At 37.4% G+C, this 24,295-nt stretch overlaps 1 protein-coding gene across 1 annotated transcript in view; it reads left to right on the top strand.

The window, feature by feature from the left end:
• The window catches only part of TMEM272 (transmembrane protein 272), a 52,332-nt gene extending 38,381 nt beyond the window's left edge, over positions 1–13,951 (top strand). Inside the window, exon 5 of the mRNA XM_051987382.1 lies at positions 9,578–13,951. Within this exon, the coding sequence (XP_051843342.1) occupies positions 9,578–9,940 (363 nt within the window). The 3' untranslated portion in view covers positions 9,941–13,951. The remainder of the gene's footprint in view (positions 1–9,577) is intronic.
• Positions 13,952–24,295: the final 10,344 nt, after the last annotated feature.

Raw genomic sequence — 24,295 nt, 5'->3', positions numbered from 1 at the left:
TGACCCTCCACAAGTCACCCTTATTAATTTGTTTTCTCAACTGTAAAATGTGAATGATGACAACATCAAGGTGGTTGTAAGGATTAAAGGAGATATATTTGTAAAGCACTTAGCATAGGTCTTGACACATAGATATAGATAAATGCATATTTCTTTCCTCTCTACTCATAAGCTCTCCACAATCTTTTCCCAATATATCAATCCAGCCTCATTTTTATGTCACTCCCCTTCTCACATTCTGTGATTTAAATTGACTTGATCTCTGTCCCTCACTCAAAGTACTCTCTTGTCTCAGTGTCTTTGCCTCCATAAATGCCACTGCAGGCCAGGAGTGCATTTCTTCCTTACATCCACACCACAGATTCTTCATGCACTACTTTCTACACCAAACTTTTCCTGTTCCCCCTCCCAAATTGCTGATACTCTTCTTTCTTAACTCTCTTGTATTTATTCTGTTTATATTTATTCTATGTAACTATAGCTATGTCTATATTTATATATGAGTGATATAGATATTTATGTTTCTGTGTCTGTAGCTACATTTATATGTCCATATGCGTCTATTCTTCTAGTTAATATTTTATGGATCTATTTATGTATCTATCAATCTATTCGTCTATCATCTATGTACCCATCTATCTATATATCTATTCATCTCTCTATTTATCCATCCATCTATGCACCCACCTATCTCATCTCTCTAGCTATTCATCTAGTTATTTATTGATCAATCTCTGTATTTATCTATCCATCTATATGTTTATCCATCTATCCATACTTATTTATCTACTTATCCATCAATCTATATCTATTCATCTATGTATTGATTCATCTATCTTTTTATCCATATACCTATTTATCTATCCATCTATTCATCCATCTATATCATTCTATCTATTCATTCATTCATCCATCTATTTATCTCACTATCCATTGATCTATCTATATTTGTTTGTCTCTCCATCTATCTATCCATACTTATTTATCTACTTATCCATCAATCTATATCCATCCATCTATCATCTTTATTTATCTATGTATTCACATATCTCTGTACCCATCTATCTAGCTATCCATTGATTTTCTATATCTATCCATCCATCTATATAATGATCCATCTATTAATATCTATTTAGCTATCTATCTATCTATCCATACCTATTTATCTATCTATTGATCTATATCTATCCATTTATCATGTCTATTTATCTACCATCTAGCCATATCCATCCATCCATCCATCTACCTATCTCTCCATACTGTCTTCCCATGTAGAATGTAAAGTCCTTGAGAGTAAGGAATTGTGTCTTTTTTTGCTTAGTTTCCCCCGTGCCTAGAACATAGTAGGACATTAATAAATTCTTGTTGATTGACTGACACCTTTCCTGATGAATAATAGCTATGTATATTACAGAGATCCTGTTGCTTCATTTACCCACTATAAGACAAAATTTATTAACAAAATATTTGACTCTTCAGTTCCATCTTGGATTCCAGTGGTTCCCAGGAGCCCCTAAGACTCTTATTAGAATGCAGCCTTAACTAAAACAGAGTCCTAATGCCAGAACTCCTGAATAGAATTCCATAAAGAGGATAACATGTACAGAGAAAGTCATTAACGTTGGATGACTCACTTGCTGAGCCATCTGACTGCTGAGTTGAACTTTTCCTTTAGAGATGTTAGAATCTGGGCAGTCTTTTCTTTTTAATAAAAGAAAACTTTTCCTCTAGGAAAGAAACCAAAAAAAAAAAAAAAACTGGAGTAATTTCCTTTAATGAACAGCTTGGGACCCTAATAAACAACAGTGATGTTTTCCTGCCTAGCTAAAGCCATGCAATAGCAAATTAAATTTTGATACTCATCACCACAAGATAATTCACTAGAAGTCAATAATCATTAGCTCCAATAGGGAGTAAATTTTTAAGTTGCACCAAATGTAGAATTCTATTAGCAATAATAACATTTAATATTAAGCACCATCAACAGAATGCATTTGTATTCCCTGTATCTCTGTGAAATGGGTTATTAATCCCATCATGCCATTATATTGATGGGAAAATGGAAGAAGGATGAATTTACTAGTCCAGAGTCACTGAATGAAATATGGCTTGTACCTTGTTAGTATCAACATATCAACTAATAAATCATCAATGAGCATTTATCAAGAGCCTACTGATGTGCCAGGCACTGCATTAGGCACTGGTAATAAAAGACAGGCTATCATAAACACTGTTCTACCTCATGACTTAGCCTCAGATATATTGAATTGGTACAAAAAAAGTCCACATATGAAAGGGGAAAAAAAATTTGGTTGCAAAGAGTGGAAGAAGGAAACTCTCTATTTAACATTTTAGGAGTATGTTAGAGAAAAAACTAAAACTAAAGCCTCAATTAGCTTCTTCGTAATAGTGTTGGCTTTTACTCTGGTCTTGGGTTTTTGTTTTTTGTTTTTGTTTTATTTTGTTTTAAGAAGTAAAGTGACTAAAGTCTTCAAAGCCAACAGAGACTTGAGTTTGAGTCCTGCCCCTAATACATACTGACACAGAGCAAGCAATTTAACTTCCTAGGGCTGCAAGTTTAAATTGCAGAGAAGGAGTGATTACATTGGTGGAGGGTATTTCCTCAGTCCTTGAAAGGGAATTGTTTGGAATGGGAAAAGTAGGGTGGGAAATCTTTAACTCTTCCACTTGACCAGAGGAAAATTTTATAACCCTCAAAAGGCCAGGAGATCTGGACTTCCCATAAATAGCTGGAGCAATGTCCTAAGAATGGCAGTAGTTCAAGGATAAATTAGACACACCAAGAAAAAGCAGCTTCAGCATTTTACAAGGGCCCCTACCCCTACCTTCAGGGCCTAATCAAGAGCTATCCATACATCAAGACTTCATGAGGACTCTAGGAAGGTGGGGCAAGAAATGAAGGCAACAAGCATTTATTAAATGCCTACTATATGCCAGGCACTGTGCGAAGTACTTTGGAAATATTTTGCCATTTGATCTTCACAACATTCCTGGGTGACTGATGCTGTTATCCTCATTTTACAGATGAGGAAACTGAGGCAGATAAGTTAAGTGACTTGTAAACATCTAAGGGTGGATTTGCATTTTAGGGCTTCCAACTCTAGATCCAACATTCTTATCCATCAACTTTTTCCTTCTATCAGTAGTAGTGAGTCACATAATTCTTGGATTTTATCTTATATCTACTTGTGGGAGATTGTATCCCAGAATTTGGGGGGAATGTTTTATGCTAACAACTTTAGGAATCATCTTCCTCTTCCCAGAGATGGCTTATTGAAGAGGGGAGAATATGCCCCTGATTTGGGGCTAATTATATTATAATAATAATATAACAAAAATAACAATAATATAGCATTAACCTGGACATGCCCTTGAATGGCCCTTGGAGTATGTCCTAATTGTCTAAGACAGAGGTTTCTGCCTCCCATCCCCATGGTTGGGCTTAGCCTCCTTTTATTGGTTACCCACACCTTTTAAACTACAGACCAAAAGGAGCTCTCTTTTTCCCATTTTTCACAGGCTAGCTCAGTTCCCATAGAGCACAATCTCACGTCAAAGTTCAAAACCAGTCTGGGACTTAAGTCCCCAGCACCTGGCTTCTCGAGGCTCCCATGCCAGGCTGGCTGCCCGTGCCATCCTACCTACAGTCCTGACTGTAAGGTCATTTAGGCTCTAAACTACAGTACCTGAAACTGAGGAGGGCAAAGGACACAGAGCAGAAACATAAACAAATGCTTCCAGACCGGTTTCTCAGAGGGGGGTAAAAGAGAAGGAATACCTGTTCTCACCTGTTCAGTCCTTGGGTAGGAATGCAATCAAAGGAGGCCACTCCAGCCCTTTGGGAGAAGGGGGGATGGACACAGAGACCTCCATGTGCAGCACCTGGACACAGTTCCAAAGCCCCTCAAGGACATTTCCATTTTAGACAACACTAGTGTTTATATATAATGCTTTTAAAATGTAAAAAGTGCTTTTTTTATGTTATCTAACTTGATTCTCACAATGACCTTGTGAAGTACTTGCTATTATTCCCCTTTTACAGATGAAGAAACTGAGACTAATAAGTATTTGGGACAGTTTTCTTGACCTAACTCCCAAATATCAAGATGATATCAATTAGCTAATTGATATTGAGAGATATGAGCTGGTTAAATGATATTGATGGATTAATTGATATTGGAAGATATCAGATAGATAATTGACACTTGCTGTTTAATTGATATTTGGAGATATCAGCTGAATAACTGATACTGACTGGTTAATTGATATTGGGAGTTATCAGCTGGATTATTGATATTAGTTGGTTAATTGATTTTGGGAGGTTAACTGATATCTAGGCATTTCAGATTAATGTGATGTTTTCTTGAGAGTAATAATGATAGAAATAATCCCAACCCCTTGGGGATGCTATGTAAATTATTATGTTATTAGTTGTAGTATTATAAGCATTATTTTTATTATTATCTTGTCTACACCCTTAGATGGGGAAATGGTTTATTTGTAGCTGACCTGGGGCAGGAACCTGAGTCTCCTAATTCCTCTTTCAAATGGTTTGATGAATTAATTAGCTCATATCCTCAAAAATAATACATTCTATATCCATGAGACACAATATTATTCAAATGAGTTTTTAGAGGAAGAAATTGATAAGAAATCAAGGATTAGGAGGTTAAAAAAAAATTAAGGGATTCACAAAGAGGGAAACTGTTCAATGCTAAGGATAAGAAAGCATGTCAAAGGAATCACAGTCTTTTAACATAGCAGGGACTGTCTCCCTGACAGGCATTACTCCCTAGATATTTTCAATAGAAAAATAGCAGGATCTCATAAATTGCTTGTGCCTGCCCTTAAGGGACTTAGCAAAACCAGAGAAAATGCTTCCACCTTTAAAAGAGAGAAAAGCATTAAGAAGCTGTAGCATCTGGTAACCAAGAGGAAATCCAGGCACGTTTAGGATGGCAGCAACACTTGCTCTGACCAGCCGAGTTTCCCCCTGGCCACTCCTGCTATCAGCCTCAGCCAGTGGCCAGGACACAGTGCAGCCGCTGGGGGGCAACAGGATTCTGCCTTGGAGAGGAGAACTGATGTCACAAGTAGCACATGAGCATATTATTTCCCTCCTGCTCTGACCCTTATGGTACATTTTTAGCAAACTCCCCCAAGAGCAGGACCTAAAAAATGTGGAAAATATACAAATAAGGAAACTAAGGAACTGAACCTTCTTTTAAGAGAAATCTCTCTAGTAAGGATGTCCTTTAGGTTGAAGTCACACTTAAAAGTGCAGGTTTATTCTCTTTTTCACCCTGAATTTTCCAGTCCTGAGCCAATCGGCACGCTGCCTGTGTTGCCAAAGAAAGAAAATTCTCCCCTTTCCCCTCTCTCCTTTCTCCTCCCTCTCCTCTTGTTCCTTCACTTCCTGGATTTTCCTGCAGCTGGCAAGCCTGCAGAACATTAGCTCCCACAAATTTTTTTTTTCCCTACTGCTTTAAAAAACAGCCCAGGAAAGTGTCAGCAGGAGGGCAGAGGGACTGCTCCTAGGAAAATCTAGAGTTAAATCACCATTGTCAGTTGGTGACACAGTGGATAGAGCAGATAAGGAAAACATGAGCTCACATATGACCTAGACCCTTACTAGTTAGACCCTGGGAAAGTCACCGAATCTCAGTCTCCTCAACAGTAATTTGGGGATAACAATAAGATGTCTCATCCAGGGTTGTTCTGGATAAATGAAATGATATCGGTATAAAGCATTTAGCACATAGTAGGTGCTAATTCTCTTTCCCCAAAACATCTGAGACAGCACATAATCAGTGTCTGCCATCCAGATCATATAAATCCATTTTTATAGTCTGCCTGGTTACAGGAATGATGCTGGACTGAAGCCAAAGGAAAGATGAGTTCAAATCAAGTCACTTCTCTTGTCCTCAGTTTCCTATTTTATAAAAGCAAAGAGTAAGGGTAGTGATCTCTAGGGTCCCTTCTAAATCAAGTCTGTGACCTCTTCTGGCTAGCTTCTTAGAAGGAGGATTTGAAGGAGGATTAGAAGGAGGATGTAGAAATGCTAGCTTCCAAAGCTTTCTGCTTGGGTAAGGGCCAGTTAATAGAGTACTGGCCGTACTCTGACTCATTCACAATGGAAATGCTGCACATTTCTTAGTGAAATGCTACACATTCCTTAGCCATCATTCCATATTAAATTACCCTCTTTGTCCCTCATCCCATCTCCTCCCCCTGCCCTCAGGGATATGCCTCATTGAAAAACTAAATAACAGCTAGCCATCAACCCCGTGGTTCCATCTGGCTTGAGAGAACAGCTCCTCACTCATCTGGGAAGAGACAAGCCCTGAATTCTGACATCCCCCTCTTCTGCTTAAGATTTGCTGTGTTCCAGCCTCTTGGATTCTGACCAGCATCACATCTTTTCTATGTCATTTTGGGAAGGACCTTTTTCGTTCACATTTAGGTCTTTAAAACTGTAATGACCTGTTATCAAAATTTAAATACACACACCCCACAACCCACTTCTGGAATGCAGATGGTCTCACAAATAAGGGTGGGGTGGGAGAAGAGATGGAGATGAGCCTAGATTCTTCACCCAAAGGATTTTGGGTGTATCAAGCAGATTTAATTTAGTTTAGTGGTTTTTTAAAATTATCCTTTATTTTTTTTCCAATTCTCAAGCATTTCTTTTTTTTTTTTCTTTCTCTCCAACCACCCTACTCCTTAGGGAAAAACTCCCTAGGGGGAAAAATGCATAGTTAAACAAAATAAACTCCCATATGAGCTTGGTCTCATTTGCAAATTTAGTCCATTATCTTGCTATCAGAATGAGGATAACATTCTTCTTCATCCGAAGTCCTTTAGAATTTTCATTATGGTATTGATAAGAGTTCTTAAGTCATTTGATTTTTTTTTTTTTTTTTTTTGCTGAAGCGGTTGGGGTTAAGTGACTTGCCCAGGGTCACATAGCTAGGAAGTATTAAGTGTCTGAGGTCAGATTTTGAACTCAGGTCCTCCTGACTTCAGGGCTGGTATTCTATCCACTGCACCAACTAGGTGCCCCTACATTTTTTTTTAAGACTAGATTTTTCCATCTCCCCCGAGCTGTAAGTAACCACTTGAATCTGCACCTGAGTCAGTCCAATCCAACAATTCATTAAGGAGGACTCTCCATATTGGTACTATACTCAGTGCTGACAGCAATCAACAGTCTTACTAAAGCTCAGAACTCCTGAGCTCAAGAAACCCACAGTCCTAGTCTCCCCCAGTAGCAGAGATTATATGTATGTACCTTTTCGCCCAGCACAATGGTTCCACGTCATTATAGTTTTCATTATTCTTCTGGTTCTTCTAAGTTTAATTTTAACCACTTCTTCAGGAGAAAATAGCAGCACTGAATTCTGGTCCCTAAGGGCTCATAACAGACATACTTTAGTTGCTGAGTATAAGGTGGAGCAAAGTTGGGCATATGCTTTCCGACAGCCCAGTTCCCAATTTGGTACAAATCATTTTCAGGGGAAATTCCCGAGACAACTATAGGCAGGAAGAAATCAGATGCCAAAGATGGTTTCCATCAGGAGTTGCTTTATGAGCAGACTTGATCTGATTGGAGATGCTCATCAAAGGCTATCTCCTCCTTCCCAAATATATATTCTAGCTTTTTGTAGAGTCTAAAACTCCAGTTATTTGTCAATAAGAGAGTGTTAAGACATTAAGGACTCTTGTTGCAATAGGGAACAAAGACATCATTAGCACTTTAATGGCTTTAATTAATTTAGCAAGTAGCTACTGTTGTTGTTTGTCCTTTGTTCTTGAAGATGACCATGACATCAGGGAGCTGATACCATGACATGCAAGTGAATTGGATTTGAGGGAGGGAGGGCTATGCAAGGTCACCAGCCTCACTTTGTCCTCCAGAACCATCTGAATTTAGTGGCCAGATAGCAAAGAACACCAGGAAATGAGACAGAGAATGGGCTTATTTTTGATGGGAGCAAAAAATGGTGGATGCTAAAAAACACTCTCCCTGAACTTTCCTTACTGTGGTGTCTCATCTAGAATTGGTTCTATTTTCAGTTCCCTTCTCCTCTGCTCCCCTCTTCTCTGCTAGCCTAATCTCGCCCTTCCTATCCTTTCTACTGTGCAACCTTATTCCCCTGCTAGGGATAAGCAGATCTTCTTTTAGTGGGATAGGACAGTAGGATGCTGAACTTGAAATGCTGGCTGGGTAACCAGGGACAAGTCACTTTACTTCCCTCTCATCCTTCATTTTCTCAGCTGTAAAATGGGAATAATAATAATATTCTCACCTCATAATAATAGTCTTACCTCATAGAGTCATGGTAAGAATGTACAGATAAGATAATATATATGTAAAGTGTTCTATAAACTTTAAAGCAACATAAAAATGTTAGCTATTGTTAAATAAAGGTTAAATTAAAAGGCTAACTATTGTTAAATAGTGTTAAATAATGTGATGGGGGCAGCAGAAAAACTGGCCTCATGAAAATTGCCCTGAGAGCTCTGTTCTTGTGCAGCTACCATTTATATACACATATGCACATCTGGGTAAGGAAACCTTTACAGGGAAAACAGTAACTGTTTAATGACAGGCTGGAATTATAAGACTTCCTGTTTCTGGCACACTTAACCCTGGTGTGATATACTGAATCTTCTTCATTAAGAAAAGCTGGAGTATTTTCTATCTAATTGGAATCTCAATGGAGATTCCTGCATGTTTAAAGTAGCAAGGGGAGTAGGAATCTAGTCCTCCCTCTCCTGGACCTATAAACAGAGAAGGGAGTGAGAAGAGGAAGGATGGCCCAAAAGGTAAGCTTAATCTTCTCTTTTTATATAATACCAGGGGTATGCTAATAAATATTTAACAATTAGACCTCTTAAAAAAAAAAAAAAAACTTCAACACATGTTTAAGTTTAATTTGCATTATTAATTTTTTCTCCAACTATTTTTTTTCATAAATTCCTGAAGTGGGAAAATTTTAAAATCCCATTTTAGTCTGACTTTAGCCCATCCCTGCATAATGCCTTTTGTTCTCACAGTCTTCCTCTGAGACAAGGACTTAGGAATAGATATTATTACTCATGTTTTAGAGAAAGAAGTGAAATGACTTCCATAGTTCATAAAACAATAAATTAAAAAGAATTCATTAAGTTCCCACTTTTGCACTAGGCACTGGGGATACAAATAAAAGAGAATGTGCCTGCCCTCAAGGAGCTTACATTCTGCTAATGGAAATAAGAAGGAACTCAACTTTTTTTCTGGGTTTGAAATCAGGTTTCCTGACCCCAAAGTCAGGGCCCCATCCACCTTGCCACCCAGCTGATCCAAAACAAATTTGTTTTTAAAAAATTTGAGGCAGTTGGATCCAGTGATCTCTTAGGTTTTATCCAGGTCTTCATCCATAGTCTTATCACAAGGGGAACACAAAAAATTCACCTCCCTTCCATCTTTCTGATCTATGACATTCTCTTCTCTCCTCTTCCTCTTCCTCCTCCTCCTCCCCATCCCCTCTCTGCCTGTCTATCTATATCACAGGTCTCTCTTCTGCTCTATGACTCCACCAAGATGAGACAGCTACTCTCCAAGTCTGTTGTGATCGATGACGATGATGATGATGAATATCCCTGGAGACAGAACGCTCATAAGTACTATATCCACCTCATCCTCAGCCTCTTCCTCTTCATCTGGTTCATACTGGGCAACTACTGGGTCTTTTCCATCTACATGCCAAATTTCATTCCTCCATTCCACCAGCCTCAAGATTACTGTGATAAAACCCTGTACCTCTTTGCTGTGAGTGTCTTGGTTATAAGTCATTCAGTGCTGTTCTTGCTCATCTTTTGTAGCTGTTGCATATATGTCTGTTCCAGGCAAAGGTATACTATTGAGGAAGACTAATACACAGGTCCCATTTCAATGGAAAGACAATAACCACACTCATTCAGAAAAACAATGAAGAATCATGAAAATGCCCTTATGGATACCTTCCAAAAGAGAAAGGATTCCTGGGGTTTGTGAACCTGTTTTTTTAAAAATATTTTGATAGCTTTGTTTCAATATCATTGGTTTCCTTTGCAGTTCTACATATTTTATTTTATTTTCTGTATTTAAAAACATTATTCTGAAAGGGGTCATAAACTTTACTAAACTCCCAAAAAGGCCCATGATCCAAAAAATAAAATTAGAACCTTTGTTCTAAACATATATATTGCTTTGGTAGGGACACCACTTTCTTGTTCTCATTTGCCATCTTTTACATTCAGAATTTCATCCATAAGGAATGTTGCTTTGTTTTGTTTTTTTCTTGAGGTAGGGATAGAAAGGAAAAGGGAAAGGGGAAAGACTTTTCTTGTGGGAAGTATTTACCTCACCTGGCTGTTGTGAAGCTCAAATGAAAAGATGTATATAAAGTACTTTGCAGCCTTTGAAATTCCATAGAAATTCCAGTTATTATTATATCATTATCATATTTTATTATTCCCATTATTAGCATCCAAATATACTGATTGTCAGTCACTACAACCACTCAGTGTTACAGGATCCAAGGCCTGACTGGCTATTTTAAAATGCCAAGAAGACCTGTTATCTGTGCTTTGAGATACAAAGTCTGTGCTTTGAGACACAAAGGCTGCTCTTTTAATTATCCTAGCCATCCTTTGGAGGAAGAGAAAAGCACCACTAGGTTTGCTCAGTCACTATCTGACCCCATGGGAGCTGGCCAAGGTCTATATTAAAGTCTCCTTTCAGAAGGGAACCATATGACATTCTAGCCCAGCTTAGAATGCTACCATGAATGTGGAACAGAATGCTCATAAATACTATATCTCAGTGCTGACAGATGAGAGTCAATTGGCCAATGAGCATTTATTAAACATTTACTCTATGTCAGACACTTTTCTAAGCACTGGTTTACCAAGAAAAACAAAAACACTGTCCTTGCTTTCAAGAAGCTTACATACTAATAGAACAGAATCATTATGAATAGAAGGGTTTTCTTTTAAAATAGAGTATATGATATTATTGCAAAGCTATTGACTTGGCTTTAAGTTTATATTTCTCCCTGCCTTCCAGTCTCTCCTACCTGTCCAATATTTAATTTATGAAAATGTAGACAGTATTGTCAAACTCACCTTGAAATGGATATGGATGTATGTGTATATAGACACACACACACACATACATATCTTTAGATGTGGATATATAAGGATCCCTATGGGTGCATATTGACTTAGAAAACTACATATTAACATTGTCCATGTTTTATAGCATTTCCAATTACATTCCCATGTGGTTTGGGCTGATAGGCTGCCCAGAGACCATATGTCTGACCCTTCTTTTATAGGCAGCATTAGTGTATCTGAGGCTGCTGTTCCAAGGTATACTGAACACCTTCTTAGCCTCTCAGAAGCTGAATATCATTTTTAGCTCCATTCTTTTGTTATATCTGAGGTTGCGTTAACCTTCTACTCAAGACAACAGCTAAATAATACAGATTTCTTTGGGTGTTTGTTTTCTTAATGAATAAGGCAGGAAAGCTGTTAGTTCCATGATTTACAGAAATAAATCCTCCAAAGGAAAAGGACACAGAGTTATATTTGTAGGTATACAATCAGGTTTTTTCCTTCTATTCCAATCAGGTGCATGTGCTGTATATATGCATGTTTTTATGGTGCCTATCTTGAAAAATACTCTCCTTCTGGTGCTTTCTAATCAAAACCAACAACAGAGTTGCAGTCAATCTGGAGCACTGCCTTTCAGCAAAAACATCTGGGTTATTTAAAAAAGCAGATTCCCTTCTATAGTTTTGCATTGAAAAGCTTCCATGTTTCTCATGGAGGCATATGCTTGTGTTTCTAATATCATCCTGTGTACTGTACTATACATTCATGGGACTGTGATGTGGAGATGATTTTGTTCAACCTGAGATGTACTTAAGCCCAACTCTCATTTTGGAGTTAAAGAAATGTCTACCTGGACAATAAGGGCATTTCACAGAGACACAGACTTTCAGTGTCAATCAACAAATGTTTTTTAAGCTACCACTGTGTGCCAGACACTGTTCTAAGTTCTGGAGATTCAAAAAAAGGCAAATACAGTCAAGAAACTCCCACTCTAACAGGGAAGACAACATGCAAACAATTATATATATATAGCTTGTAAGTTACATGTAGTTTAAATGGAAATTATCAGCAGCGAGAAGGTGCTAGATGCTCTCCAGTTTATCAATATCCTCTTTAATATGTAATGCCTAGAACTAAAAATACTACTTCGGATGTCAGATGTCATCCAGTAGGGGCTAGTTAATGAAACCATCACCTTCATACTAAATGTTCTATGTCTCTCTTCATGTGGTCTAAGATGGCAAAAGCTTTTTTGACTCCTTTATCATGCTGACTGATTTTAAACTTATACTACAAAAAAAACCTCCCTGATCTTTTTTATAGTCATCTCCCTCTGGTTTGTACTTGCCAAGTTGATTTCTTGAAGCTAAGTGTAAGAATTTATATTTATCTCCAGTTTTATCTTATTAAAGTCTACCCAAGTTCAAGCCCAGGAAATGGTAATTGACTCTTGGGCTAAATCTGGCTCTTACCTGTCTCATGAAAATGGTGGGCTGGATTTGGACCTCAAACAGTAATATTTGAGTCCTGTTTTGTCTAGATCTAATTAATAGCATCTGTATCTTTTTGCATCCTGACCATCCTCTAGCATGTAAACTGTCCATCCAAGTTTTGTGTCTTCTGTAAATACTATAAGCTTACCATCTATGGCTTTACTTATTTCATTGATAAAGATATTCAGCAGAACCAAACCATGATGAGATGTTCAAGAGATGGCCTTGCAAGTTGACATTTATTAATGGTTCATCTTCATGAATTCAAATCTAGTCTCAGATATTTACTTGCTGTATGACCCTGATCAAGTCAATTAACCCAGTTTGCCTCGGTTTCCTCATCTGTAAAATGAGCTGGAGAAGGAAATGGTAAAGTACTCCAGCATCTCTACCAAGAAAACCCCAAATGGGACCATAAAAAATTCCACTACTGAAAAAAAAAAAAAAAAAAAACCCAACAACTGCAATTTGATGTCCAATTACTTATTAATGGCTTTTTTTTTTTTTTTTTGGGGGGGGGAGGAACTTCAACTAGTTTTAAATTCATTAAATTGTACTATGTCACTTAACCCACCTCTCTCTATCTAGTCGGCAAGGTTAGCATAAGAGATTATATAAATCTCTGCTCTGCTGAGACTTGAGTAGAGTTCTCATTGCTTAAGGGCCAGAGCTTAGCAATGCTTTCTTGGTTGAGCAGAGATGAGGAAATCGTCATCTTTTTCTTTGATTCATCCCATGCATGAAGGGAGATTGCTTGCTATATAGTGTGTAGCAGTGATCACTATGGGAATATGAGCTTCTTTTCACCATTTGTAGTTGTTGTGCCCTATGGAGAAAAAGCATGACTCCTTCCAGGGAAAACTCAGTTCAGGTGGGTGTCATGTCAAAATAATGCTGTTCATGTTTGCTGATGGAATCTACATGCAATTTGATAGAATGGGAGACCCTAGAAGACTTGGTGGTTCCAGTTAACTCTCTGGCCATCAATGGGGAGCGTCCTGGAAGAACCAATTTCTGCTCTTTCTATAGCAGTCATCACAGGCTAAAGTGAAGCAGACCTATTACACTTGGCCAGTGTAGAACTTATTGGCTGTCAGTCCCATGATTTTAATATCAACTTCCATGATTTCATGTTATGTCTGTATGTTGTTTACTTTGTGCAATGATAGAGTTATGGTTTAGCATGAGATGATGCAGAATGATAATTGATTTTGCAGATGTCATAAATACCTTTGTTTTTTTTTTGTAAGGCTGTTGTTTTTCTAACTTTGGTGAAATAAATTTTGAATAAGCAATTTTCTTGAGTTTTCAGACTCTTGCTTGAACACCAAATGACAATTTTACCAGCATCCCACAGATTATGTCACTTGGTTATTACTTCAGTGGATTAGATGGAACATTACAGTCCTCACCCCTAAAACCCAAGTCCATCAAGAGTCCAGCCTGCTCAAAAGTTTCTCCACAAAATTCACATTTGTATATTTGCCATGTTTCAGATTTTATGGGACAATCCAAATACTTTTTAAACAAAAGTATTTTTTTTCTCTCCTTCCTACATAATATCTATCTCTTCAACAGAACAATGAAAAAAGCAAAATAACCAAAATCTTCACAATAAAGGTGGACAATCCAGCAAAACAGATTCCAGCGTTGGCCATGTTCAGGTATTCATGTCTTGTTCTAAATTTTAAATTCATCCCTTTTCTGATAGGAGGTGAATGAACTAATTTTCAGTCCTTTGGACTCATAGTTTATCATTGCATTAATAAGAGGTCTAAAGTCTATCAAAGTTTTTTTTTTTTCCTCCATAATGTTATTTCATAAATTGTTCTAACTTTGCTCACTTCCTTCCACCTCAGTTCATAAAGGTCTTTCCAGATTCCTCTTAAACTGCCCATTCTATCATTTCTTATGGCACAATAATATTCCATTATATTCATCTTTGTTTACCATTCTCCAATAGGTGGGAACTCTCCAAAATTGGGCAGGTTCTACTTTGGTACCATAACAAAGAGAGGCTATATGTATTTTTGTACATATAGATTCTAAAAGTATATTTTGATAAGACTTTTCAAGAAGAAAATATTTTGTTAGATCATGTCTGTTAGCACACAAGCAAATTAACTACTTACTTTGTATGAGACACTATGTTCCATGGGCAGGTGTTACTATAGTGGGATTTCTGGAAGAATGAATAAACAGGAAAGCTTTTCTGACCCTTCCTGTGTGTAGAAATAAGAAAAAAAAATCTTTCCTCCAGGATTTAGATCTAAAGGTGTCTTTTTCAAAGTTCACTGTGTGATCTAGACCAAATCTTCTTAAACTGTGGGTTACACCCCATATAAGGTCATCTAATTAAATTGGGGGATGCAAAATTATGATTTATTATCAGTAAATGTACTGATTTGTACATTAAGATTGTTAAATTAAAGGAATATAGTAAGATTGCTTTAATGCAGTTTAACTCAAGTCTATACTCACAATCTAATTGCTCAATTGGTGAGCAAGCATTTTTTAAAGAATCTACTGTATGTCAGACATGGTGGTACAAAATGCTAGACACAGAAAATCAATCCCTGCTTGTCGTCAAGGAGATTATAATCTATCAAGAGAGGCAACAAATGCGTATATAATTAGTTACAAAATATTTAGATAGATAATAGAATCTATTCTATTATATAGATAGATTAGTTACTGCCTTACTTCAGGTCATCCGCACTTCTTACCTAGATTTTTACAATTGCCTCCTAATTGGTGTCCCTGCCTTGTCTTTCCCTATTCCAGTTGATTTCAAAATAATTTTCCTCAGGCACATATTCGACCACATGACTTTTAATCAATTCTTATTGTATTTAAGGTACAATACAAATTCATCTGTTTAGTTTATAAAGCTCTATAGCTGTATGGAACAATCAGATGCCATGGTAGATAGATTGTTAGGCCTGAGTTCAAATCAGAAAGATCTGAGTTCAAATAAAACTTTAGACACTTTCTAGCTGTGTGTATCTGGCCAATTCACTTAATCTCTGTCTATCTCAGTCTCCTAAACTGAAAAATGAGGATAATCAAAATACCTACATCTCAGGGTTGTTGTGAGGATCAGTGAGATTTGTCAAGTGCCTAACACACAGTAGGCATTTTTAATAAATGCTTATTCTCCTACATAACAGCCCCCGTCTACCTTTCCAGCTTCATTGGACATTTCTCTTTTTGTTTTCTGTGATCCAAGCAAAGTAAATTTCTCTCCGTTCCTAACCTATGATCCCATCTTCCTCCTCTGTTATCCAGCATTTATTAAGCACTTATTATATGCTAGATAATTTGTACTAAGGATAAAAAGAAATTCAAAGCAACTACTGTCAAAGAATTCCCAATTGTGTGTGTGTGTGTGTGTGTGTGTGTGTGTGTGTGTGTGTGTATGAGAGAGACAGAGACAGAGACAAAAAGAAAAAGAAGAGAGAGAGAAAGACAAAAAGAAAAAGAGAAGAGAGAAAGAGAGAGAGGGAGGGAGGGAAAGAGAAAAGAAAGAGAGGAAGGAGATAGGGGAGAGAGAGAAGAAGAGAAAAAGAGACACAAAGACAGAAGAAAGAAGGAAATAAGGAGCAACAGAGACAAGAGAAAAAGAGAGAAAGCCAGAGAGACAAAGAGAGAAAAAGAAAGCAAGAAAGGAATTAAAGGGGGTGGGAAGAGAGAGACACGTATTTGCCTTCCTTGTTAGAATGTAAGTTCTAGTTGTTAGTAGGGTTCATTTTGTCCTTTGTACATGTATCCACAGTGCCTGGTATATAGTAGACACTTAATACATGTTGTTGATTGATGGAAAATACAAATTTCATTTGGTAGGGGAGCAGCTAGGGGAAGTCAGGAGAAATCTCAGGTAGGAGATCACGTTAGAGTTGAGGTCTAAAGGAAGTTCAGGATTGCAAGAGATGGAGGCCAGGATGTGACATATAATGAAGAGTTTTATTCTGTATGTGGGTTAATACAATAAAAAAGCAGTATATGACAGTCAAAGGGGAGATCCAAACAAATTCCCTAGGAAAATGTGAGGAAGTGGAGATCACTTATAGTCAGGGGAAGTGGTCTCATTGCTTGTCTTCATATGTAGAGATACAAGATTGGGAAATTCCAGTGTGACTGGAATCTAAAGCACATGAAGGATGCTAGTGGGAAATAAGGCTGTCTTTATTTATCATCCTCCACCACAATGAAACTCAATTTCAGCAGAAATAGGGAAGCTGAGAGAAACTTAGCAGCAAAGATGAATTCGTTTGAGCTTGAGGTATCTGTGGACAGTTGTATTCACAGATTTGGAGGGTAGGAGAAATCTTGGGTCTGGATACGTAGCTTTGGGAATCAGCTGGGATAATTGAACTTAGCTGAGTAGATGAGATGAGATATCCAAGGAATAGAGTGTAGAGAAAAAAGACAAGAAAGCTGAGAAGACAGAACCTTGTGGGACATTCTCACTTAAAAAGAAATGAAAGAAGCTTCAACAAATAGACCTGAGGAGCATTTACACACATAGTAGACAAACCAGGAGAAAGAAAGGTTACAGAAAACAAGAGAGGAGGGACTCTTCAGAAGGATGGAATGGTTGAAAGTGTTTGAGGTTATAGAAGAAATCAAGGAGAATGAGGACAGAAAAAACACCATTGGATTTGGTTGTTTAGATGGCCATTAAGGAGTTATCTGTGTGTAGAGGAGGCACAATAAATAGAATGCAAGATTTGGAGTCAGGAAAACCTGAAATCAGATCTTGCCTTAGATTCTTCCTAGCTAGTGGATGAGTCACTTAGCTGCTATTGTCTCAGTTTCCTTATCTGTAAAATGGACATTATAATAGTACTTATCTCCCTAGGTGAAATGATAGATTTGAAAAGTATTTTGTAAACCTCAAAGCAATATGGAAACACTGTTATTTATTATTGTTATGTTGTTGTTACTTTTCAGTCAATCTGTTTCAATAGAATAGTAGAAATAGAAGCAGATTATAGTGGAGTGAAGAGTGAGGCAATAAGAAAGTATCCATTTGGATCCTTTCTAGAGGCTTGGCAGGAAAAGGAATATATAGGATGATAACTCAAAGGAAGGTAGAGTTAAGTGAAGGTTTTCTAAGTTGGGAACATGTTTGTAAGCATTGGGAAAAGAGCCAAAAAGAATGAGAGGATAAAATGAGAGAGAGAAGTGAATGATTGATGGAGCAAGTACAGGAAGAGATAGAATAAAGGACACAAAGGTTAGCCTTCTCGAAAGGAAGTTACACCTGATTTTCAAAATAAGACAGAATGGGAAAAGATGGAGAGAGGTTTTGAGGTACAAAGGAGGAGAGACAAGGAATCCAGGACCGCTGGCCTTGGTACTCTTAGTAAAGGAGGAATAGAGGCTTTCTTTTGAGAAAGAAGGAATAGGATCATATTGAAGGGTTGGGTTATGAGAAGGTTTGGAGTGCTTACTATGGGTATTGTGATAGAGAATCAATAATAGATGACTAAAAGGTTTGCCAGACAATTATTGAGTCCGTTTGTGACTTAATCCATTCCAGAATATGCTCTATCATCATTTTCCCTCTTTTATTATTACTCATTCATCAATTTATTTTTAATATTAATTTTTTTGAAATTGAGTTCCAAATTCTTTTCCTTCCTCTCTCCCCTCCTTCCACCCATTGAGAAGGCAAGTAATGTGATATCAATTATACATACAAAGTAATGCAAAACACATTTCTGTGTTTGCCATGTTGCCAAAAAAAAAAAAAAAAAAAAGAATCCCAATTCTATAAATAGCAAGAAACTTTACCATTCCTTTTCAATGACTCTTAATTCCTCTTTTGAGGTCTATTCAATAATTTATAGTACTCTCTTCCATCCTTCTCAAGGTCATTCTCCCCAGTGTTTTTAGTACCTAGATTGGTACTTCCCCTTCACCTCATCCTCTGATTTCATCCTTGAAGACTTTAATTTTTATGTTGATGATCCTTCTAGCAAACTGACCTCTCAGTTCTTCAACCATTTAAATTAATTCCAAGGGCTTTAATTACCATATCTACGCATCTCCCAAACTTCTCTCTCTGGTATTGATTTCTCTTTTCAGCTCCAGATTCATATCTGTGCCCGTCCATAATATCACAACTTAGTCCCTGGGGAAATGAAACTACTCAGCTTTGTAACTCCCACCCTATATATAATCTTCTCTAGGCCAGACCAGACCAGACTATGCTTCATGTTCTATCCAGCTGCCCACCTAGGTCACCTTTTGATCTTCCCTACCACAGCAAGTGTACCACCTCTCTATCTACCCTACCTCTACTTTTCAGTCTTCCAACTGACAAACTTTATTGCTTGTCAATAGCCTGACATCTAGAAGGATACTTTTTTCCCCAGGTTGCTGTTTTCCTATATGTATTGTCTTCTCCAACTAGAATATAATTTGGAGGGCAGAGGCTGTCTGACTTTATGTATCTTTCTCCCCAGTGATTAGTACAGTGCTTTAATGCTAAATATTTAATTTTTATTCGTTTATTCATATACATATTCCAACAGCCTCCCTCAAGTTGAATTTGTCCAAAACTCAAGAAATTAGCTTTCCCCTTAAACATGCTCCTCTTTCTGACTTCACTCTTTGTGTCTTGGTCCCTCATGTTAAAAACCTTGGAGTTGATTTCAAAAGGCAGCGTGGAACAATGGACTGGGAGTTAAGAAGATCTGATTCAAATTCTTCTTCAGATACCAATTGTGTGATACTTAAACTCTCCTTAAGATTCCTAAGAACATGGACGAGGTCCAGTTTGATCTTGGTGATTTCTAGGGTTCCTTTCAGCTCTAAATCTATGACCCCCATGAATCTTTCCTCCCCACCAATTCTTACATTTGATCAAATAAATTCCATTTCTGTATCTCTTGGTATCCATCTCCTTATTCACAACCAGGCGACTACCTAGTTTTATATACCCCTAGAATATTTACAATAAGACCACAGCTTTTAACACCTCCACTCTTTCTACACTTCAACTACTTCCTTCATATTGTTGCCAAAATAATCCTTTTTGAGCCTAAATCATGTCTTACCTTGGCTCAAAAATCCTCTGTGGCTCCCTATTGCCTCCAAAGTAAAGTTCAGTCCCTTTGTAACCTGATGGAAGTCTATCTTTACCATTTTATCTCATATTATTTCATTTTTTATGCCAAATGATCCACCCAAACTGTATAACCATCCCCCTCCAGAGCACACTTCTCATATCTCTGATTTTGTTCAAGCTAGCAGTGGATAGACTGAGTTCAGAAAGATTCATCTTTCTGAGTTCAAATCCTGCCTCAGACATTTAGTAGCTGTATGACTCTGGCTAAATCATTTAATCGTGTTTGCCTCAGTTTCCTCATCTGTAGAATGAACTCAAAAAGGAAATTGTGAACCACTTCAGTAACTGCCCAAAAAACTCTCCAGATGGGGTCATAAAGAGTTAGACAGACATGACAGAAAAATATCTGAATAACAATTTTCCCTTCATGGAAGGCCTTCTCTCACAGTATTCCTGATTATACCATAGACTGTTTTCCTGGAAGTTTTACATCTTTCATTTTGGGAAAGGCCCTCCACAGACCCTCCTTACTTCTTCATTGGTGACTGCCTTTCCTGGCCTGCTAGTTCAAGAAGACCACATTTCACTTCATTCCTTATTCTTTGGCCATCTTCTTCACAGTCTTGCCAACTACTTTGTCTGTAGTTGGGTGTACTTTCCCCATCAAATTCTAGAACCAAAATCAAATCAATTATTGTTAGTGCAAAGAATGTGTTCATTTATCCCTATTTACCATCTTGTAACTTTCTGGACCAAAGTGCCCTTCTCCCTGCCCCCAACTCTTTTATATATATTGTTTCCCTGCTATTAGGATGTAAACTCCATGACAGTTGGAACTATCTTTGCTTTTATATTTTTATGACCAGCACTGATGCAGTTATCATATAATAATGGGTATGATAGCTGTGCTGGTGTCTTATCCCCTTGATTAGTGAGCTCTTCAAGAGGCAACTAAGTGGTGTAGTGGATAGAGTGCCAACAATCCAGCCTCAGAGACTTACTAGTTGTGTGACTCTGGGCCAATCACTCATCCCTGTTTGCTCAGTTCCTCATCTATAAAATGAACTAGAGAAGAAAATGGAAAATCATTCCAGTATCTTTGCCAAGAAAACCCCCAAATGGAGTCACCAAGTACTAGTCAAGACTGAAACAGCTGAGTAACAAAAACTAATCAATGGATACATTGAGCTCAAAAACAAGGTTTTTAAGCATTTTATGGCAACAAAGTAAGCAAACTATCAAGGACACATTTCCTGCCTGAACCTGGGGTACTTCTTCCTGGAAATACATATACTTTGAGTGGGAAGAGTAGTCTCAATAAGAGAACATTGTAGAGGAGCTCACATAAGGAATATATATGTCCAGATGAGTTTACATGTGAAGGAGTTTATGTGTAAGGATGTGGCCAGAGCACATCTGAGGGAGGGCTCATTTCTAATGTTGCAGAGCAATCCTGTGTCATCCCACTGCTGCCTATGCATGTCCTGGGGGGCACACAAATTCTTACGGACAGTTCTAGGCCTGTCTGTCTCCTGGTTGCTAATACACACTGCTCCATTGGGCACATAGTTGTGGAACTGGTCTGCTCTGAACTCCTGGCTCAGGTGGAGTCTTCAACTGAAGTACTACTTCATTGCCATAAAAGGAAGAATGGACTTTGCCAATTTTCTTTTAGCTTTGAGCTCATAGGTATATATTTAGTGATGGAGGCAGATTTTTCACACACCCAATTTTAGGATTAGGGGAAAAACTCTCAGCTGCTTTGTCTCCAAAACACTTTTGAAGTTTCTATTATTTTAGCTGTGAATGTTTGTTTGTTTCTTCTGATAGGAGAATATTTACTTCTAGGGCAAAACATTTTTGGGACAAAGAAGTAATGCTAAATAACCAGCTAACTAATTTGAGATCACAGACGTTTTCATTTGTCTTTTATCCTTACTTACTCCTACCCACCAAGGGCAACATCATTATTCCAAATCTCTAAGGGTTAAAAATTTTTCTTTTTAACGTTTATCAGTTTTAGACTGCCCACTTGCATCCCTTCAAAGGCTATTTTGAAAGGCTATTTTTCAACAAAATGCCAAGAGCATGTTGGGCCTCATGTGTTCTTTTACTATTCCAAGATTCTTTGGATCTCCCATGCAAACTAAAAGGATAAGAAAGGCTATCCACTGAGGCACCTAGTTCTGTTATTTAGAAACCAATTAGTAATAATAACAAACTAGCAAAACCTTTTAATTTTTGTAACATTTAACAAAGCACTTTTACATCCATTGTTATACTTGGTCCTCTTCACCCAGGAAAGTAGGCAAAACAAATATTCCCTCTAATGCATGTAGAAACTGGATTTGAGACTATTGGTGGTCCAAGACTGTCTAGCTAGGAACTGGACTTAACTGTCTTTTGGAATCATTTGTGCCTTTCAATTCCTCTCAACAGTTTTTTTTCTGTTGCTTGACATGTAGTCATTTGTTAGCAGGAGAACCACAGAATCTTAAGTCACTTAATTTCTCTCCTTCTTAATTTGCTCAAACTGGACAGAAACATCCTGAATGTAGTTAGCCATTTTACAAGTTTTCTGTAGGGCATCAGGGAAATTCGAATGGCCGCCTAGAAAAAGCAAACCAACTTAAAACATTCGCTAGACTGGAATTTCCTGACCATGTGTTTCTGCCTGACTGTATGAGTCACTCACTCTGTGTATGAATGCATGTGTGTGAGCGTGAGTGAGTGAATGGACTTAAAAAATGTATCACTAGTATTATCTGTGTCTCTTCTTTTCTCCATTAGTATGGATAATGGAAAGCAATCAATTTGTGTATCTCTTGAATCAAGCTTGGCAGACACCATCACTGGCACTTCCTGTCCAGGCTAAAAAGACCTGCCACTCTATTCAGTCACAGGAGAGAACTTGTGAATTTATTTGCATATTATAGTCACAGAATTACTCAAGGCAAGACATACAGCTCCTTTTTTCTCCTCTTCTTCCTTCTCCTCCTTTTCCCTGTTTCCCTTCTATTCCATTCTCTCTTTCTCCCCTCCTCCTTTTTTTGCTCCTTTCACTTTTTCTTATACACCCTTTGTGTACTAAGTACCCAGGACTAATGATGCCTGATTGCCTATGGAATTATGGTTAATTCTCTTACTGACTGAATAAGGGGCTTATACTAAGTAAAACATATAACAGCATTGCCATTATGACCCCATCTTCAATGATCTCACAAGCAGCTGGTGTTGCCATGACAACTTTGCAGGAGAAAATTGTGCTGTGCTCCATGTTGTCAATGAAGCATTTGTGGGTACCAAAGGGAGCCATCTTTTCCCATCATGTGTTGATTGTTAAGGAGGCCATAAGGATGAATCTTTTTTTTTTTTTTAGATTGTCTATATTCTCATGAAATCTGGTCAGAACTGATATCAGAAATCGACAATAGATCAATCAACCAACATTAAATGCTTACTATGGCCCAGACATTGTGTTAAGTACTGGGGGGTACAAGAACAGCAAAGCCATCAAGAACAGAAACATTTAAACACTTTTTTCTTGAATAAGTGGGGCACACAAATATTTTATCAGTTTTCTATCCATAGGAAATGTCCATTATTTGAGCCCATATTGATTCTTTCTTTAAGCACTTACAGGCTAGACCATGTACCTTGGGACTTATTCAAAGACCATCTAATTTAGTTCTGGAATTGTTTCAGGGATATGTGTGATTAGTCTTTCCAGTGAGACAATACTCCTTAAGGGCATATACTTCTGTATCATAGGTTTCTTTTTTTTTTTTTATTATTCCCCCCACACACAGAGATTCTAGCAGTGCTGAACCCTATTTAACTCAATAAATGCTCCTTGAATTGTCACGATGCTTTAAAAAAATAAAACTTTTTTTTTAAATATGGATTTTCATTTACCAGGCATTTCTTATGCTGTATGTATAGCCAAGCACCCTACAAAATATTCATATGTCATACCTTATTCCAGATTTCCCCTTTACCCCTCAGTGTGTTATCATTGATGCCTCTTAAAGTCCAGAGATTCTGTTTATTTTGCAGCTAACCATAAGAAAAGGAATTCTAACATGTTCTAGATAAGCTGGGGGCAGGAGATGGGTCCTTATTTGCCAATAATCTGAGCTTACACTTTTATAATACTTTAAAGTTTAAATGTATTTTCTTGACAACAATCCTTAGGGAGATGTAAGGAGCAGCTAGATGGCCCATATATGGAGTCAGGAATTTCTAAGTTCAAATCTGACCTCAGACACTTACTAAGCTCTGCTAGCCTCAGTTTCCTCCTCTACAAAATAGGAATATTAATGATATTAATCTCCCAGGGTTGTTGTGAGGATCAAATGAGATAATAATTGTAAAGTATCGATTAATGATTATTAATCAGTAATAGCAAGTGATTGCTTAATAATTATTAATCATAACCTTTGAGTATTAAGTTAATTATTAATGGTAAAGGATTGCTTTATAATTATTAATTAATAATAGTGAAGATTAAATAATGATTATTAATCAATAACAGTCAAGGATTGCTTTATATTTATTGATT

This window comes from Antechinus flavipes, chromosome 3 (assembly GCF_016432865.1).
Source record: "Antechinus flavipes isolate AdamAnt ecotype Samford, QLD, Australia chromosome 3, AdamAnt_v2, whole genome shotgun sequence".
In the NCBI taxonomy this organism is placed as follows: Eukaryota; Metazoa; Chordata; class Mammalia; order Dasyuromorphia; family Dasyuridae; genus Antechinus; species Antechinus flavipes.
This window is presented reverse-complemented; position numbering and strand designations above follow the sequence as displayed.